Source organism: Saccopteryx bilineata, chromosome 2 (genome assembly GCF_036850765.1).
Source record: "Saccopteryx bilineata isolate mSacBil1 chromosome 2, mSacBil1_pri_phased_curated, whole genome shotgun sequence".
NCBI lineage: Eukaryota > Metazoa > Chordata > Mammalia > Chiroptera > Emballonuridae > Saccopteryx > Saccopteryx bilineata.
This window is the reverse complement of record NC_089491.1, coordinates 226,032,801-226,052,966: the sequence shown is the minus strand read 5'-3', so window position 1 is coordinate 226,052,966 and position 20,166 is coordinate 226,032,801. Positions and strand designations below refer to the sequence as shown.

The window sequence follows — 20,166 nt, the reverse complement described above, 5'->3', positions numbered from 1 at the left end:
TTTTTTTTGCCCAAGCATGCAGAGCAGTTTAGTTACACTTGTCAAAAACAAAGCCTCCCCAAAACCATACTTTGGAGGCAGGGGAGAGAGGAAAAAGTAGTTGTATATAATTTGAGGAAGTCCTAGATACATAGTGGTGCTCCCTCTGTATGTGATGGTGCAGGGTTGTTTGGACAGGTGGCATGTTTCCCCAGGGTCACATTAACCTCTGAGCTTGGACCAAACCCTGGGCTCTGCTTCCCTTGCAGTTTTCTCTTTCTCTGCTACAGCCTTTCCTTCTCCTTTTATTGTTTTTGTACCTTTACTCTTTCTATTTTTATTTATTTATTTATTTATTTATTTTTGTATTTTTTTGAAGCTGGAAACAGGGAGAGGCAGTCAGACAGACTCCCGCATGCGCCCGACCGGGATCCACCTGGCACGCCCACCAGGGGCGATGCTCTGCCCCTCCGGGGTGTCGCTCTGTTGCGACCAGAACCACTCTAGCACCTGGGGCAGAGGCCAAGGAGCCATCCCCAGCGCCCGGGCCATCTTTGCTCCAATGGAGCCTCGGCTGCGGGAGGGGAAGAGAGAGACAGAGAAGAAGGAGAGGGGGAGGGGTAGAGAAGCAGATGGGTGCTTCTCCTGTGTGCCTTCGCCGGGAATCAACCCAGGACCTCTGCACGCCAGGCCGACGCTCTACCACTGAGCCAACCGGCCAGGGCCTATTCTTTCTATTTTCAACACAGTTTTAACTGTCATATGCTTGATAAAATAAATGAAAACTGCTGACGAGTTCTACTGAGAGGCAGTTTTATGAAGTTTAGATCATATTGCATTTAAGTAGATACCATTGTTCAACTAGTGCCCTTTTCTGGCTTTCTGATTGTCACCACTGTTTTTCCAAATCAAGTAGTTTCCAAACTTCTGAGCTGTTTTTGAATCCAAGTTGTCTCTCATATTTCATACTTAAACAAGTTTTTAAGTCCCCTTAATTCTTCCTCACAGTGTGTGTTCACACGTATTCTTCCTTTTCTTTCTCAACACATTAACTTCTAAAGGGCTCAATCAGTCCTTCGCTTATTAGACTGTTGAAATAAACCCCTAATTGATCTTTGCTTGTGGTTCCCTTTGTTCCAATCCATATTACTCATCAGTTCTATTATGATAAGCTTAAATAATAGATCATTTACTGAGCACTTACCATTTGCCAGATACTGGTTTAAACATTAACTCTTTAATTTCGATAATAATATTGAGGTTCATGTACTATTCATAACCCTTTCTACAGATGGAAAGGGAAGCACAGATTTATTTATCCAGTCACGTAGTAGCTAGATAATAAGGGCAAAATTGAATCTAGACAATCCAGATTGTTCATTGGTATAACTAAAAACACAGCTGGCGTGTGTCATTCCTGGCACACTTTTCTGCCCTCTTACCTATTTTACAACGTCCAGACTCCTTAGCCTGGTACTGAGTCTCTTGAGCCATCTGCCTTAAGCTTCTCCTTCATCTGTAATTTATTGTCCAGCCAAACTTGAGGTGACGTTTGAGAAGTGGAGGTTGATTAGGTTAGTAAGACAGTAATGTTTGAGGCAGCTCAGAGAGTTGCTGGAGTGAGCATGGAGGTGCCTTCAAGGGGCTGGAGCCTCAGGGAGGGCACGTCACAGGGTGTAGCCGCAGGTGGCACTTTGGGCCAAGGCATGCATACTTCCTAGGCTTGTCTTGTTCCACAGGATGTTTTTCTGAGCTCTTTACAAAGTTCATGGATATTAGAGACATGATGTTTTCTTTTTTTAAGATGCTTTGTAAAAGTTGATGTGAAATTTACTCCTTTTTAAATTACCCTCTCTTCCAGCCAAAGCCATTCACTTGCGGTGTTCACCTGAATCGGAGCAGGGAAATAGGCAGGGTGCTGTTTCCTATCCCCTGCTCTCTTTGCTGGTTCAGTTTATCTTCTCTCCTTGGCAGGGATTCAACAATCTCTTGTCTTTTAAGAGGCTTTTCTCACTCCTTTCTTTGAGGCCCAGTCGTGAACAAGAGACTCAGCCTGGTTTGTGTCTCTGCTTAGCATCTGTGGGAACCTATGAATGCGGGGTCACCACTCTCTGGGCCACTGGGGAGCTGCTGACCTTCAGTTTCTTTCTATGTAAGATGCTGAAATGCTGCTGTCAAATTCATAGTGCTTTTGTGGTATGAATAAGGGCATACTGGACCAGTGTTCAATATGGAGTAAGAGTTCAACGAATGTTACTGTTTTTTATTTTTATTTTCTATAATTGTGGAAAACAACTCACAGAGCTTTCTGGTATAAGGGTCATAGAAATCTGCTTTGTTTATACTATTATTATTATTGAGGGCACTTTGCTTTGGAGAAATTTGCTTCTTTGAGAAGTAAAAATAAAATCTTGTTATTTATTGATTGATTTATTTTTTTGACTTCCAGTGAACTTGAAAGTTTTCCCATATCCTTACTATTGGTTTGTGAGAATTGCATCTTTTGCCTGGTCTTTTTTTTTTTTTTTTTTTTCCTGGAATAGGGCAGCTCTTAGTGTCTCTAATTGTATTGTTAGAATATTTTATAACACTTTGGACAGTAACATTTTCCAGATTATTTTCATATGGTATAGAACTAAGATGCAAATTTTAACCACTTTTGCACAATTGATAGGGAAAAAGCAAAACATTATGAGCTCTAAAATGATGTTTATTTGCTACATAAATATACTATTAATGAAGGGTTACTATTTTTATATTAATTTTGTAACCTCTCTTGAATAGTTAAATTTTTGCTTAATGCTTAACTTTTAAAGTGTCTGGTCAGATGAATATCTTGCCTTTTGGACATTCTGTAATGGAAAATCCCAGTAAATATACAGTGTTTTAATTGGAATCACAAAGCCAAATGATTGCCTCATTGGATAATTTTAAGTATTATGCTGCAATTCAATATAGGTACCCAAGGGCTTAACTGAATTTAGAAATATCTTGTATACTTAACAGCTGTCTAGCTAGAACTAAAAATGAATGGGGTATGTGTATGGTTCTCTTTTCTGCCTGAGGTAGAGGGAAAAAAGACTTAAAAATGAAGGGTTTCCCCCTCTATCTGCTGTTGCTGTGCTGCTTTTGGGAGAAGGCAGAGGTGAAGATCAGGGAAGGTTTGAGTCATCTTTCTTTCCAAAGAATACTTATGTGCCTGAAATTAGTAGCATCTTCAGATGCTTCTTAAAATGACACAATTGTGGCATAGTTGGAGGTGATGGTGATGGCAGTCTGTGGTAGGTGACGGTTCTGTCTGTGCTGTATTCCCAGCTGCCTCTTTCTTTTTTTGATCCCTTTCCCCTAAAGGTGATGGCAGCCAAGCAGATGATGCTCAGCTTTCTTATGACTTCATAATATATTTGAGCCTTTAGATGTGATATAACGTGTAATTTCTCTCTCTTTTGTACTTTCAGGTTTTTGTAATTTCAACTTTAGCATGCTTGTAGGCCCTGACAGTGTCATGGTCAAAATCTGAGGTTAAATCCTAGAACCAGGGTGTAGTGGGCATCTTTGGGTAATTTAGTTTTACATACATTATATGTGTGTGTATATTTATATAAATTTTTTTTCCAATAAATAGTACTTTACTGTGTTTTTGTGTAGATTTTTTTGAAAACTAGTTCAGTTAGAACTCAACCACCGTTTATTAAACTGTGTCTTCTAAGCTCTAAACAGAGACTTTGGAACACAACCTTTCCTTTCCTCTGGCAGTGATCTGTGTAACACTTCAGGTCTATGGCACTTTACAAGGGAAGGAGTGCTTTGGATTTATGTGATGGGTCAAGATGATGAATCATCTCATTTCATGTATGAAGAGACTGGCTTGTTTGTTGGCATGCTGCATTTATGCTGGTGCTAAGGCAAGGAAGAAGAGGGCTTAAATCCTAGTTTTATTGCATTTCTATGTAGCAAGCAGAACTTCCAAATGTGTTTCCCATTTTACCTGTTTTGTAAATGAAAATGTTAAGTTTGAATGTTGCAGGATAGAAAATGGGGCCCAGTCCCACAGGGCTTTACTAAAGTGTGATTATGAGCAACGTGAGACATATATAGTTTTCTTGTCTAGATTGTTCCAGTGCTCTCCCTTAATTGTCCCACAGATGACTGTGACCTGGGAGCAAGTGAATGAAAGCCCCATCTTCTGACTGAATAGAGGGAGTGGTATTTATTGAATGTACTTGTCATGCCACTGCCAGTTAGGCTAAACTTTATGTGTTTCGTGTGCTGCTGACCACTGCCAGTTCTATCCCAACTAATTGTATTCACCTAACTATTAACAGGTCCATCATCCTTCTGATTCTTGTTTGAGGGACAGTTTGCAATCAAGACTGTTGCAGAGCTTTGGCTGTATAGTCACTATCATAATTTTTCTTCTTGAAAGATAAACTTGAATCACAAGATCTGGTTTACCACCTAATTTGAATAGAATTTCTTAGCTTAAAAAAGTTAGTTTCTTGATTATAACCGATATATATGTCAATTTGAATGACATGTCATTGTTATAAAAAATTTTAAATCTTTATGTGTTTAGGAAAATTAAATGCTGAAGGTCAAATAACTGGTAAAAGTGTGAATCCTTCAATTAAAGAAATGGTTAGCATTTATAGTACAAGCAGTCTAGTTAGGACTCAGATTACACTGCTCACAAAAATCAGGGGATCCGGGAATGTGCAGACACTCCAGTACTTTCAGCCTTCTGTATAGTACATTTTCACCAATGAAATAAAAGTTGGTTTTGCATCTCATTTGCATAATTGAAACAACTTTCTTTGTCTTGTTTGCTTTTTTGATGTTCTTCTTTAATAATAAAAAATCAAATGCTTTTATTTATTTCTTCATATTCATTTTGAAATATCCCCTAATTTTTGTGAGCAGTATATTTGCTCATTTTCTTCAGGATTATCCTGGATGCTAGATAGAGCAACCATCACTGTTTTAGATTCTTGACAATACTTTTATTCATAGTAGTAGTAGATTTTTTCTTTTTTAGGGTGTTGGTCTCCCTTTAGTCTGATTAGTTGATTTTTGAATGAATAATGTTATTCTTTTAAAATTTTATTTTTTATTTTTTTAAGTGAGAGGAGGGGAGATAGATTGCCGCATGTGCCTGGACCTCACCTGGCAGCCCTTGTATGGGGCCGATGCTCAATACAACCGAGTTATCCTCAGAGCCTGAGGCTGACGCTCAGACCAACTGAGCCACTAGCTGTTATGAGGGGGAGAGGGAGAGAAGGGGGGAAGGAGGGAAAGAGAAGCAGATGGTTGCTTCTCCTGGGTGCCCTGACTGGGGATTGAATTCAGGGTGTCTGCACTCTGGGCTGACGCTCTTATCAACTGAGGCAACCAGCCAGGGCAGAATAATGTTATTCTAATACTCTGTTGGAAAGAAATGTAGGTAGTTTAGGTCTTATGTTTATATGCGACACCCTTTCTGTGTTGAGATACTGATATTGCCTGAAAAGGATGCTTCAGCAGCTATTATCTTATTTGTTCTTCTCTTGTACTGTTATGTAGAATCTGTTCATCCAAAAAGCATCCCTTTCTGCTCCTCTGCAGCGATGTCCAGTGAACCGATATCTAAAATTAAACTTCTACCAGAAATGAGTTTGCTTTTTGTTCCCCCAAAGGATTGGGGTGGGCAGGTTAGAGCATATATAAATTTAAAGCAGTTATAAGCCAGCAAGGACCATGCAACTACAATCATTGATGATAAATCATTTTTTTTATTGTATTTGCCTCAAAAGCATGTTTTTCCCCCAATTGCTATGTTAAATACATTGCTTTCTTTAACATATAATTTTCTAGTAAAGGATTAGTGTTTAGCACAATGGAGAAAAGAAAGCCTCTTCAATAAATGGTGCTGGGAAAACTGGAAAGCCACATGCAAAAGAATGAAACTGGACTACAGTCTCTCCCCCTGTACAAAAATTAACTCAAAATGGATCAAAGATCTAAACATAAGACCTGAAACAATTAAGTACATAGAAGAAGACATAGGTACTCAACTCATGGACCTGGGTTTTAAAGAGCATTTTATGAATTTGACTCCACAGGCAAGAGAAGTGAAGGCAAAAATTAATGAATGGGACTACATCAGACTAAGAAGTTTTTGCTCAGCAAGAGAAACTGATAACAAAATAAACAGAAAGCCAACTAAATGGGAAATGATATTTTCAAACAACAGCTCAGATAAGGGCCTAATATCCAAAATATACAAAGAACTCATAAAACTCAACAACAAACAAACAATCCAATAAAAAAAATGGGAAGAGGATATGAATAGACACTTCTCCCAGGAAGAAATACAAATGGCCAACAGATATATGAAAAGATGCTCATCTTCTTTAGTTATTAGAGAAATGCAAATCAAAACGGCAATGAGATACCACCTCACACCTGTTAGATTAGCTATTATTAGCAAGACAGGTAATAGCAAATGTTGGAGAGGCTGTGGAGAAAAAGGAACCCTCATCCACTGTTGGTGGGAATGTAAAGTAGTACAACCATTATGGAAGAAAGTATGGTGGTTCCTCAAAAAACTGAAAATAGAACTACCTTATGACCCAGCAATCCCTCTACTGGGTATATATCCCAAAAACTCAGAAACATGGATACGTAAAGACACATGCAGCCCCATGTTTATTGCAGCATTGTTCACAGTGGCCAGGACATGGAAACAACCAAAAAGCCCATCAATAGATGACTGGATAAAGAAGATGTGGCACATATACACTATGGAATACTACTCAGCCGTAAGAAATGATGACATCGGAACATTTACAGCAAAATGGTGGGATCTTGATAACATGATACGAAGCGAAATAAGTAAATCAGAAAAAACCAGGAACTGCATTATTTCATACGTAGGTGGGACATAAAAGTGAAACTAAGAGACATTGATAAGAGTGTGGTGGTTACAGTGGGGAGGGGGGAATGGGAGAGGAAAAGGGAAAGGGGGTGGGGAGGGGCACAAAGAAAACATGATAGAAGGTGACAGAGGACAATCTGACTTTGGGTGGTGGGTATGCAACATAATTGAACGACAAGATAACCTGGACTCGTTATCTTTGAATATATGTATCCTGATTTATTGATGTCACCCCATTAAAAAAATAAAATTATTATAAAAAAAGGATTAGTGTTTAGTATTTCAAGTTCTGTTGCATTTAAAATCGGCTGTCAGTTAATTATACCTAAAATCCATCAACTTGTATGTTTAATTTATTGTAACATATTAGTAATCTTCCATTTTGTATTGGCATTTCTAAATCTCCTAATGGCAGATTCATTTTAAAGGTATCTGTGCTTTTCCATACCACTCATTCCATCAGTTAGGCAGCAGTGACTGAGGGAGCTTCTGCTGTGTGCTGAGCACAGTCTTAAGTCTTGAGACTCAGGTGAGGCACAAAGCTGGAGGGCGGCAGAGGAGAGTCTTCTCCTGGAGTGTACATTTCAGTAGCATTGTTGCTCTAGGATAGCAATTTTCAACCAGTGTGCCACAAGAATTTTTAAAACATGCAATACCTGGCTGTTCAGGGACACTGACCTCTTCTCCCTTAGATTGTGACATAGAAAAATGACAACAGTCAGCACAGCAGTAGCCATCCGGTGTGAATGAATCAAAATTATACCTATTTTGTCACAGCAGAAATATAATACATTTTTTTGGTGTACCACAGAATTTTAATAATTAGTTTGTGTACCATGAGATGAAAAAGGTTGAAAATTGCTGCTCTAGGAGGTAGACTTTTGCTTCTTATACTTCACCATCAGCCACTAACTAGCTACCAGGCCTAGTTCAGAGAATTACTGATCTTCATTTTTTCTAGTAGTTGGTCTTGATTTCTTAACAGATTTAATCTGACCTGTAAATGAAACTTCTGTGGAGACTTTGTATGTCTCTGTTTACTTGTAAGTCTTTTGTTTTAAGCTCCCCACCCCATTTCCTAAAAATTAAGGGCTCAAAGGCTTCTTGACATATGCTTTCTAGTAATGGGAAATTTTTTTTGTATTTTTTTTTTTTTTCTGAAGTGAGAAGTGGGGAGGCAGAGAGAGAGATTCCTGTATGCGCCCAACCGGGATCCACCCAGCATGCCCACTAGGGGGCGATGCTCTGCCCATCTGGACTGTTGCTCCGTGCCACCAGAGCCATTCTAGGGCCTGAGGCAGAGGCCATGGAGCCATCCTCAGTGCTCGGTCGGTCCAACTTTGCTTCAATGGAGCTTAGGCTGTGGGAGGGGAAGAAAGAGCTAGAGAGAAAGGAGAGGAGGAAGGGTGGAAAAGCAGTTGGGTGCTTCTCCTGTGTGCCCTGGCCGGAAATCAAACCCAGGACTTCCACACACCGGGCTGACACTCTACTGCTGAGCAAACCGGCCAGGACCCTAATGGGAAATTTTTTATTTAAATAGGTTTATTACTGATTAAACATTTTTTATTATGGATACTATAAAATACTTATTTCTTTTCCCATTTGTAGTTTTCATGACTACTGATAAAATACCAGGTGTTATCCGCTTTGCTTATTTTTACTAATTAAAAGTAGTTTATAATTTTAGAATATTATGGGAAAATAATAAATTGACCCATATTACATGTTATACTGTGTACAGTATAATAATTTATGGAATCCAGTAGCTATATCTTGGGTGACTACTTTAGTCTTTTTTTATATCCAGATGCTGTGACTAAAAATAAGATCTTTTTTTTCTTTTGTAGTTTAGTGGGGAGACATTGGTTAACATAATTATATGGGTTATAGGTATCCAGTTCTACAACATATCTCTGTATACCATATTGTATGTTCATACCCCCGCCCCGTCCTTTTTTTTTTTAAAGCGAGAAGGACAGAGGCAAGACGGGGAGATATGAGAAACATCAAATCATAGTTGTGGCGCCTTAGTTGTCCATTGATTGCTTTCTCATATGTGCCTTGACCCAGGGGGCTCCAACCAAACCAGTGACCTACTTGCTCAAACCAGCGACCTTTTGGACTTAAGCTATCAACCATGGGGTCATGTCTGTGACCCCATGCTCAAGCCAGTGACCTTGGGGTTTGAACCTGTGTCCTCAGTGTCCCAGTTCGACCCTCTATCCACCGCACTACTGCCTGGGAAGGCCCCAAGTTAGGTCTTGATCCATGACTATTTATGGATCTTGACCTCTTATTTTAGTTGTAAGAATTTGGTTTGTCTTTTATAGTGGAAGGGGTTTAAAATCCATTTACTGTAGAGTTAAGTTTTTATGTAATCTAGTTGAGAATACAGTAAGTACCTCAAACATAATATGTGCTTATTAAATAATGTGACTAAAATGCATGCATATATATATATATATATATATATATATATACACACTAGTCTCAGAGTATCATGATGATTCTTTGTAGTGCTTAAGGTACAGTTAGTATTCCACTTTGTATCTAGTGGTTCATTAGTTTGTCTGTCTGTCTGTCTGTCTGTCTGATTTCCGTGATTGCTTGAGAACTTACCACAGGCATCCTGAAGTGATACCATCCTTTATTCTCCTTTTACCTCCTGTCCTTGATGATGTGTCTGTCACGTATTTTACCTTTGTGTGTTACAAACTCCACAATACATGGTTAGTTTGGCTTTAAACAATTATTTAAAAGAATATTGATAAGAAAAATGTCTTTACTGTTAACCTACATGTTTACCATTTCTGGTGGTCTTTATACCTTTATGTAGATCTCATGTAGTTTCTGTCTTATATCATTTTCCTTCTGTGAACTGTAAACGTTTTATGAGTATAGGTATGCTGTTGATAAATTTTTGCACTTTTGTCTTCAAAAATGTTTTAACTTCATTTTTGAAAGATGTTTTCACTGAATATAGAATTGTAGGTTAAAGGTCTTTTTTTCTATCATTTTAAAGATGTTTTGTGTGTGTGTGTGTGTGTGTGTGTGTGTATACTCACATGTTCTATAGGGACATGTGTTGGCCACTAACTAGAATGGCACTTTAAGAGGGTAATAAATCAGTTTATTTGTTCTTATCATCAGTTAATTTACAGAATCATGACATAGTTGAACCTTACAGTATATTTATTTAACATCTGTGAAGCCAGGCCCTAGCTGTGTGCTTGGGATATAAAAATGAGTAAGAAAAATAGACTGGTAAGCAGTATCTTGCCTGTGCTATGATTAGACTTATTTATTTCTGACTCATGAGCCCTAATTTTAAAAATACTTCTATCCTTGGTCCTGGCCGATTGGCTCAATGGTAGAGTGTCGGCCTGGCGTGCAGGAGTCCCAGGTTCGATTCCCGGCCAGAGCACACAGGAAAAACACCCATCTGCTTCTCCACCCCTCCCCCTCTCCTTCCTCTCTGTCTCTCTCTTCCCCTCCTGCAGCCAAGGCTCCATTGGAGCAAAGATGGTCCGAGCGCTGAGGATGGCTCTGTGGCCTCTGCCTCAGGTGCTAGAATGGCTCTGGATGCAACAGAGCGATGCCCCAGAGGGGCAGAGCATCGCCCCCTGGTGGGCATGCCGGGTGGATCCCGGTTGGGCGCATGCGGGAGTCTGACTGCCTCCCCGTTTCCAGCTTCGGAAAAATGCAAAAAAAAAAAAATACTTCTATCCTTATCCCCTTCAGCTTCCTCCCTTCCTTTTCAACCATTTCTTCACATTCTAACTATTACTGATGGATTCAGTTTATTGAACAAATATTTATTGAATGCAGGCCATGTGCCAAGCACTGTTCTTGGTACTTATGAATGAAACTATGATGAACAAAGTTTACTCATGGACTTAAATTCAGTTGCTCTCTTAATTGTGTACCTTTATTTCCAGCCATCATTAAAAGTGCAATTGGCTGTTCCTTTAACATTTTTCACCCCTCTTTCATTATGGGTATGTTTTATTGCCAGGGAGCTCGCCAGCTTCTTTCCATATAAGCTTCTTATTTTTAAGGAGATTCTGTCCCAAAGCTTGACTTTGTAAGTTTCTACATTTGGATGCCATACTTTTAATTAACTTGAATTATTTTTATTCTTTATTATTTTTCTTTATTTTTGTATTTTTCTGAAGTGAGAAGTGGGGAAGCAGAGAGAGAGACAGACTCCTTCATGCGCCTGACGAGGATCCACCTGGCATACCTAGCAGGGGGCGATGCTCAGCCGATCTGGGGTGTTGCTCCTTTTCACCCCGAGCCATTCTAACGCCAGGCTGGAGGCCATGGAACCATCTTCAGCACCCGGGCCAACTTTGCTCCAATGGAGCCTTGGCTGTGGGAGGGGAAGAGAGGGATAGAAAGGAGAGGAGGAAGGGTGGAGAAGCAGATGGGCACTTCTCCTGTGTGCCCTGGCCAGGAATCGAACCTGGGACATCCACATGCCCGGGTGATGCTCTTCTGTTGAGCCAACTAGCCAGGGCCCTATTTTTCTTCTTTAATGTTGTTCTTCCTTTCTAAAATCTAATGTGGAATAATACTGATAGGATGGTTCCCCTATCAGCTTATTAACAAAAAGAAATCCAGGTTACCTACAAGTTTAGCTACATGTGGGTGTTACTCCAGAACCAAATGGCAATTATTTGCATTCAGGGTCTTCACCAGGCTTTTTTGTTTGACATTTCCTCCACGTCTGCTACTTCCTTTTTGAGTCTTACCATTTTCCATTCTCTGAGATATGTGCATGAAATGTTCCTCTGTGGAATCAATGCTAATTTCTATTAGTGTTATGGTCTTTAGTTATTAGAGCTTCTTGCTAGAATATAGTAATTTAATAAGGTGAGAAAGCTACTTCCTTTATGTAATGAGCTAATTATTTACCAACAAGTTTTTTATGAACTTTTAACAAGCTATAGAAACATGTTTATGATTAAAAAAAAAAAGGTTCATACAGTTCAGAAGGATATAAAAAATGCAGATAGGACCCCACATTTATATACTTTTCTCCAGCTTGCCTTTTTTACTCTTTGGAAGAAATTTAAAGTACTATTTTGAAATTGAACTCCAGTTAATAATTGCAAAGAAAGGTTTGAATTAAATATTATAAGTTCATTATTAAATTATAGTGTCCGCGATACTACATGTATTGTGATACATTCTTGGGCTAAATAAAATACTACTAGAGCTAATTATAAATTTAATTGAATAAGAATTATATATATGATGGATACCAGGTTAAACCATATGAATTTTAAGTTTTGTAGGCCAAAGGAGGTCTAATATCAGCAATTTCAGATAGTCCAACCTAATACTTTGTTATCATCTCTATTATTGGACGGACTAAGACATTTTTTTCTCATTAACATTTGAATTGAGGGAATATAGACATTTTAGTAAGAATAGAAACCATGGTGATTTGCTTAATAAAATCAGGTTGACAAGAAATTGTCATTTTAGTTTGTCTTGGAGGCTTAGCTAGAGAGAGGAAGTCCCACAAGTGAGAAAAATTATTTCTAGTTAACCTATATTCCGATTACCTAGAGAAAATTTGAAAAAGGAAATAAGACTACTTTTCACTCAGCGTATCACCCTTATGCATGGGAATATGTATTAGTTTTATAAAAGAAAGCACACACCCTTCATTGAACTAAGAAGGTGATCTACTGAGGGTGGGGGGAGCCCTGTAGTGTATTGTGCAGTCAGAATCTAGCATATTTTTGAATTATCTGCTACTTGTATTAGCTAGAAAATAGCTAATTTTAATTAGGTGAACCGTAATTTTTTTTTTTTTTTTGTATTTTTCTGAAGCTGGAAACAGGGAGAGACAGTCAGACAGACTCCCGCATGCGCCTGACCGGGATCCACCCGGCACGCCCACCAGGGGGCGATGTTCTGCCCCTCCGAGGCGTCGCTCTGTTGCGACCAGAGCCACCCACTCTAGCGCCTGGGGCAGAGGCCAAGGAGCCATCCCCAGCACCCAGGCCATCTTTGCTCCAATGGAGCCTCGGCTGCGGGAGGGGAAGAGAGAGACAAAGGGGAAGGAGAGAGGGAGGGGTGGAGAAGCAGGTGGGCACTTCTCCTGTGTGCCCTGGCTGGGAATTGAACCCGGGACTTCTGCACGCCAGGCCGACGCTCTACCAGTGAGCCAACCAGCCAGGGCGAACCGTAATTGTTTTTTAGATTGTATTCAAAGCATCATTGATACTATCTTGGTGGCATGTTAGAAATGTAGACTCAAGCCCTGCCCTAGGTCTACTGAAGCAGAATATATCATTTTAAGAAGATTGAAAGTTTATTTGTAAGTACATTAAGGTTTGAGAAGTGTTATTATAGATCATGAGAACCATTGTCACCCCCATGAAACAATGTCATAGTTTCCCCTCAGTAAATGCTTGTTGCATTTAATGCACACAATTAACTAGATCTTGATTCAGAAAATGAAATATTTTAGGAGGATAGTTATAACAATAGTAATCAGGCAATCTGGATATCACAAAATTTCTGTCTATCCTTTTGATTGTATCCTTGAGTTCGATTGTACCCATGCTGGATGATTGAGTAGGGGAATAAGACAGTGTACCTGTTTTCTCCTCTTCTAATCATCACAGTTCTAGAGGTCCCAGCAAGTGGAATAAGTCAAGGGGAAGAATAAGGATTGAGAAGGAAAAAGTTAAAGTTTAAAGTGCTCAGTTGTTCTAGTAGCTACTTGTTAGATAGTGTAGATAAACCCTCAGTGCAGACCTCTGTTAGACAGTGCTGTTCAGTAAAGACAACGCAAGTGTAGTCAAAAGTCCAGCATAGGTTTGTGTGTGTTTGGTAAATTTGTTGAGCTAATTCTAAAATGTATCATATATAGACATGCAAAGGGGTAATAATAGCTAAAACATTTTAAAGAACAAAATTCTTTATTAAATATTAGAGTTTTTAAAGCTATCATAATTTATACAGTATCTGGTTCTTGTACAGAGATATAAGAAATCTAGCTAAATCTGTATTCGGTAGAATAGAATAGAGCAGGGGTCCCCAAATGGCCCCCTGAGGCCATTTATCCGGCCCCCACCGCACTTCCGGAAGGGGCACCTCTTTCATTGGTGGTCAGTGAGAGGTGCCTAGTTCCCATTGAAATACTGGTCAGTTTGTTGATTTAAATTTACTTGTTCTTTATTTTAAATATTGTATTTGTTCTCATTTTGTTTTTTTACTTTAAAATAAGATATGTGCAGTGTGCAAGGGATTTGTTCATAGTTTTTTTTATAGTCTGGCCCTCCAACGGTCTGAGGGACAGTGAACTGGCCCCCTGTGTAAAAAGTTTGGGGACCCCTGGAATAGAGAATCCAAAAACAGATCCAAGCACCTATGGGCGTGTGATTTATGATAAAGATGACATTGCAAAGCAGTGGGAAAAGTTTGTCTTTTTAATAATCATTTGTGGGTCAGCTGGATGTTTATTTTGGAGGGAAAGTCAACTAGATTTCTGTTGCATACATAAACATCAAACCTAAGAGTATTGCCTATTTATACTGCTCGCAAAAATTAGGAGATATTTCAAAATGAATATGTAGCTATAGAATATTCCTTGATTTTTGTGAGTAATATATATGTGAATGGTAAAACTCGTCAAAGAAAACAATTGTTTTCATGACTTTGGTACAAGGAAAGAATTAAGCAGATATCAAATGTACTAATTCTAAAGCAAAGGTGATGAGATTGGCATCATCTCTTAATGCTGTTTTTCAAAGAACACAGCCAACTCTAAAGCAATAAAGGGGTCATATCTAAAATATGTTTTAAAAATAGAATTTTTTAATTTTAGAAATTTGTGCAAAAATGGTTTTGGTTTTCTTTTTCTTTCTTTTTTTAAGTGAGAGCATGGGAGATAGAGAGATAGACTCCTGCATGTGCCCTGACAAGGATCCACCTGGCAACTCTCATTTAGGGCTGTACTTGAATCAACTGAGCTATCCTCAGCACTGGGGGCTGACACTCAAACCAATCGAGCCACTGGCTATGGGAGAGGAAGAGAGAGAAGAGGTAGAGAAAGAGGGAGAGAAGCAGAGGATCACTTCTCATGTATGCCCTTAACAGGAATTGAACCTGAAATGTCCATGTGCCAGCTGATGCGTGTTCACTAAGCCAGCCAGCCAGGGTTGTGAAAAGTTTTTTGATAGCAAGCTTGAATAGGTATTTCACATAAGTAGATATCCAAATGGCTAATAAATGAATGAAAAGACGATCATACCAGGAAAATGAAAGTTAAAATCACAGTGGGGTACCACTACACACCTCCTGTAATGACTGAAATTAGAAAGGGTGATGATTCCAAGTGTTGGTGAAGGAGTAGAGCAGAGGGAATTTCATGAACTGCTAGCGATGAGATTTTCTTTTAACTATAAAAACAACAGAACATCATCTTTGTGTATACCAAAAACTCTTAACCATCTTCCTAGTGGCAGTATTCATATTAGCTCTGAACTGGAAATAATACAAATGTCAATCAAAAGTAGAATGGATAAACAAGTTGACATATGTTCACATAATAGGATACTCTAACAATAATGAATAAACCACTTTATAAGCATAACATTAAGTGTAGAGACCCATTGATAGAAAGTTAAATTAATATGGTTTTGGAGATCAAGATACTTTCTGGGAAGAGGGAATTTGGCATTGATTGGAAAGGGTCATAGAGTGTTGTGTGAGGGGTTTTAAGGATGGTGGCCCCTTTTTTCCCCACTTGATACACAGATTTAAATGATGATAATTGTTTTAAGTTATATACTAATGATTTTTGTACTTGTTCTATATTATAATAAATAAGTTTAGTCGTGGTGTATGATAATGGCATTGAAAATAGAAACAGAGGTAATATTTTTAAAAGCACCTTTTCTTTACCAGGTTACATTCTGCATTCCTACTTGTGGTATCCCATTTAAACTCCATAACAAACCTAAGGGAATAAAGTTAGTGTCATAATACCTCTGTTCCACAGACAGAGAAACTAAGACCCAGAATGATTAAGTTATTTTGTCATGCAGGGCCTCAGTTTTTTTACTGTTTATTTACAAGAGCTATTTATATTCCTTCCCATTTTTTTGTGTTTTTAATAATGCAGATTTAAAGCCCTCCCCCCATTATTTGACATTTAAGTTTCCAAATTTTTTGCTGTTAAAGAGTACTAAGATAAAACATTCTTTCTTACTATCTTTGTGTACATCAGAGGTTGGGAACTTTTTTGGTTGAGAGAGCCATGAACGCCACATATTTTAAAATGAAATTCTGTGAGAGCCATACAATGACCCATGTATGTTACACATTATCCAATAAAAATTTGGTATTGTCCCAGAGGACAGCTGTGATTGGCTTCAGCTACCCGCAACCATGAACATGAGCAGTAGGAAATGAATGGATTGTAATACATGAGAATGTTTTATATTTTTAATGTTGTTATTTTTTTTTTATTAAAGTTTTGTCTGCGAGCCAGATGCAGCCATCAAAAGAGCCACATCTGGCTCGCGAGCCATAGGTTTCCGACCCCTATTTCCTTAGGACAAATTTCTAGTTTTTGTTTTGTTTTGTTTTGTTTTGTTTTAACGGATCAGAGTCACTCTACATAATTGAATTGACTGTGTTTTTTGAGTAATGAAATGTTTAGAGAAGTTATCTTGTCTACCATCATAGGAACATTATAATTTTACATATTCAGCAGATATTAATCAAGTACTGTGGGTCAGCTAAGGGCCTCATGCATGCTGTAGTGGAGGGAGACAAGCTAAGCTCTAAGAGCAATCCTAAAAAAAAGATGAAATAATGGGTAAAAAAGGAATAAAAACAATGCTAAGGCAGATGATACTCAAGTAGGGTATAAAACAAGATTTGCTTTTAGAAAGGTCACTGCAGTCATGTTATTGAACTACAATGTTGCAGATGGGTAGAGAAAGACAAATAACTGAGGAATTTGTTGAGTCATCTAAGTGAGTTATGGTGTAATGGAGGGAAAGGAAGAGGTTGTATTGGACTGCTCTCTATGGGAGGTGGAACCAGCAAAATTGGGTGGATGTTTGCATGAGATGATCTGTGGAGGAGAAGACTCTTATCATCCAGACCATTGGTCCCCAACCTTTTTTGGGCCATGGACCGGTTTAATGTCAGAAAATATTTTCACGGACCGGCCTTTAGGGTGGGACAGATAAATGTATCACGTGACTGAGACAAGTGTCAGGAAGTCTGAACGATGTTTTATTTTTAAAAAATGACCAGATTCCCTCTGTTAAATCCGTCTTAAGACTCACTCTTGATGCTTGTTTTGTAAGTTTGACAATTATATTTAAAAATACCACAGTTTTTATGCCGATCACATAATTTTATTTTGGGCATTTATCTGTCCCACCCTAAAGGCTGGTCCGTGAAAATATTTTCTGACATTAAACTGGTCCTTGGCCCAAAAAAGGTTGGGACCACTGTCTTAGATGGATGTAACAGAGGGAATCTGGTCATTTTTAAAAAATAAAACATCATTCAGACTTAAATATAAATAAAACGGAAATAATGTAAGTTATTATTTCTTTCTCTGTGGACCGGTACCAAATGGCCCACGGACTGGTACCAGTCCACGGCCCGGGGGTTGGGGACCACTGATCTAGACTGCCAGAGCTTGATGCTGGTGGACTGGGTGGAAGACAGGTCATCCACTGTGGTAGGAAAAGAAGTGAGACTTAATTTGTTCTCTGTTTGCAGAATCTGTGCAGCATTGAAGTACAGGTTGAATGCTCCACAAGAAGGGGCACCACCTCACATCATCTTTTACTGTACAGCACAGTAATTGCAGCTGATACTGAGCCTTGTATTAGTTGCCAGAGCTGTTCTAAGTACTTGACATGTATTAAAACACTTTAGCCTTTGAGGTGGATATCATTATCAGGAAATTAGGTGTACAGGGCCACACAACTGGTAAGTGCAGAGCTGAAGTTTCAGTCTGCAGCAGCTGGCTGAAAATCCATGCTTGTCACCATTTTGCCCATGTTTTTGTATATCTCAAGAAAAGCAGACTTTAGAAAAAGTACCCTAGTGCTCAAAAGTATGTTCTTTTGTGTACTGAGAGAGAGCTGGTTTATTAAGGAAGACAAGCACAAGTATGCCTGGTCTAGAGTTTTTGACCACGGTTTTATGATTGCCTTTTGGCTTTAGTCTGTCATTGCAACTTTGGTTGAATATAGGAAGGATTTTTTTCCCTCTTTAAAGAAGAATTAACTTTTATTAGTTAGCTACCGAATACTTCTTTGGGCCAAAAGTGTTTTTTATTTTTACAATGAAAATCAAGATCATGGATGGTGATCCCAGCCTGCCTGTGGGGTAATTACTGACCATTCATTCTTGTGGCGAGCTTGGCAGGTCTACCTTCTCTTAGGACTGTTGGAAGAGTCCAGAGAAATCTATCCTTCTGTGGATTTGTTTTTGTATATCATATGCTCAACCTTTAATTACCTGTGTCAGTGGTGAGCACGATTAGGACAAACCTTTCATCTGGGTGGAGGATGCGGGGATGTCAAATGCCATATACCTGGTGGGCAGAGCGGCATCTTAGTGATGATCCTTTGAATTGGTGGTTCTGAGGAACTTGATCCATTGGAAAGGCCCTTCACAAGAATTTGAAGATTATTTATGTAATTCATGGTTCTCAATTGATGAAAGTATCATGTTAAAATAAGTATTAAAGATTATTTCTATTGCTTTACTAAAAGATTTAATATTTTTCTCAATACAGATTTATAGATACTCATTTTAATCACTAAATTTTATACCATTTAACATATAACTGTTGTGTTGATTGACATACTGTTTTTTTTTAGTTTTGGGGTTTTTTAATGTCATTGAACATCCTAAAGTCTTTATTTAAAGAATATCAGATATAGGTGAAAAGATAGAAAGCTCAGTCTTCAAGCACATCCTCTGACCCCCCCATTGTTGTCTTCTTGTAGGAGGAGAGACTTCAGCATGCAAACCTTCATCTGTTCGGCTTGCACCGTCATTTTCATTCCATGCTGCTGGCCTTCAGATGGCTGGACAGATGCCCCATTCACATCAGTACAGTGACCGTCGCCAGCCAAATATAAGTGACCAACAGGTTTCTGCCTTATCTTATTCTGACCAGATTCAGCAACCTCTAACTAACCAGGTAAGTTCACGACATATCAGAAACTATGTGTTGGAATGGTAGTTTATTCCTTAAAATTGTAAATTGGCAAAATGGTTTAATGGTTTTCAGTTTCACATGCAAGTGTAATTCTGTATTGACAAAATACAGTGTTTAGGAGTTTGCATTAAAGAGTTCATTGGTTTTTTTCTTTTTTTTAAATATGTATTTCACTTAAAACATACTAAACATAATTACATTATCTCATTCTATGACAGGGAAAAATTATTTCTAAGTAATAGAAACTAAAAGCTTATTTTTATGGAAAGGTGGTTAAATAGAAAACTGTAAACTATAAGGGGAGCAAGTCAGAGTCCATTACGGCAAATGTATAGAACTGATTTTATGCTTTTATAAACTAGTGTTTATACATGTATAAAAACAAGTACAAAATTCCTTAAAATTAAAAGGAAAAAATGTATTGCAAATTAACCATGCTGTTCATTTTGATATTTAGGCTAGAAATTCAGCACTTTTCCATAAAATAGATACTGTTAAGAGAGTAAATACTAAAATCTCTTGATATGCATACATATACACAATATAAATGTGTGGTTTTTTGTTTGTTTGTTTTGTGACAGAGACAGAGACAAGGATAGATAGGGACAGACCGACAGGAAGGGAGATGAAAAGCATCAATTCTTTGTTGCAGCTCATTAGTTGTTCATTGATTGCTGTCTCATATGTGCATTGACTGGGAGGCTCCAGCAGAGCCAGCGACCCCTTGCTCAAGCCAGCAACCTTTGGACTCAAGCCAGTGACCTCCACGCTCAATCTGGTGAGCCTGCTTTCAAGCTGGATGAGCCTGTGCTCAAGCCAGCGACCTTGGGGTTTTGAACCTGGGTCCTTCGTGTCCCACTCTGACCCTCTATCCCAGGGGTCCCCTAACTATGGCCCCGGGCCGCATGAGGCCCCTTGAGGCCATTTATCCGCCCCCCCCCCCCCCCACCGCACCTCCGGAAGGGGCACCTCTTTCATTGGTGGTCAGTGAGAGGAGCATAGTTTCCATTGAAATACTGGTCAGTTTGTTGATTTAAATTTACTTGTT

The 20,166-nt window shown here is 38.7% G+C and overlaps 1 protein-coding gene across 8 annotated transcripts in view; it reads left to right on the top strand.

Moving 5' to 3' along the window:
- DYRK1A (dual specificity tyrosine phosphorylation regulated kinase 1A) overlaps nt 1–20,166 on the top strand; it is a 268,791-nt gene that overhangs the window by 196,133 nt on the left and 52,492 nt on the right. For all 8 annotated transcript variants that reach the window (XM_066259377.1, XM_066259376.1, XM_066259380.1 and 5 more), the window contains one exon: nt 18,904–19,100. In XM_066259377.1, the coding sequence (XP_066115474.1) occupies nt 18,904–19,100 (197 nt within the window). The remainder of the gene's footprint in view (nt 1–18,903; nt 19,101–20,166) is intronic.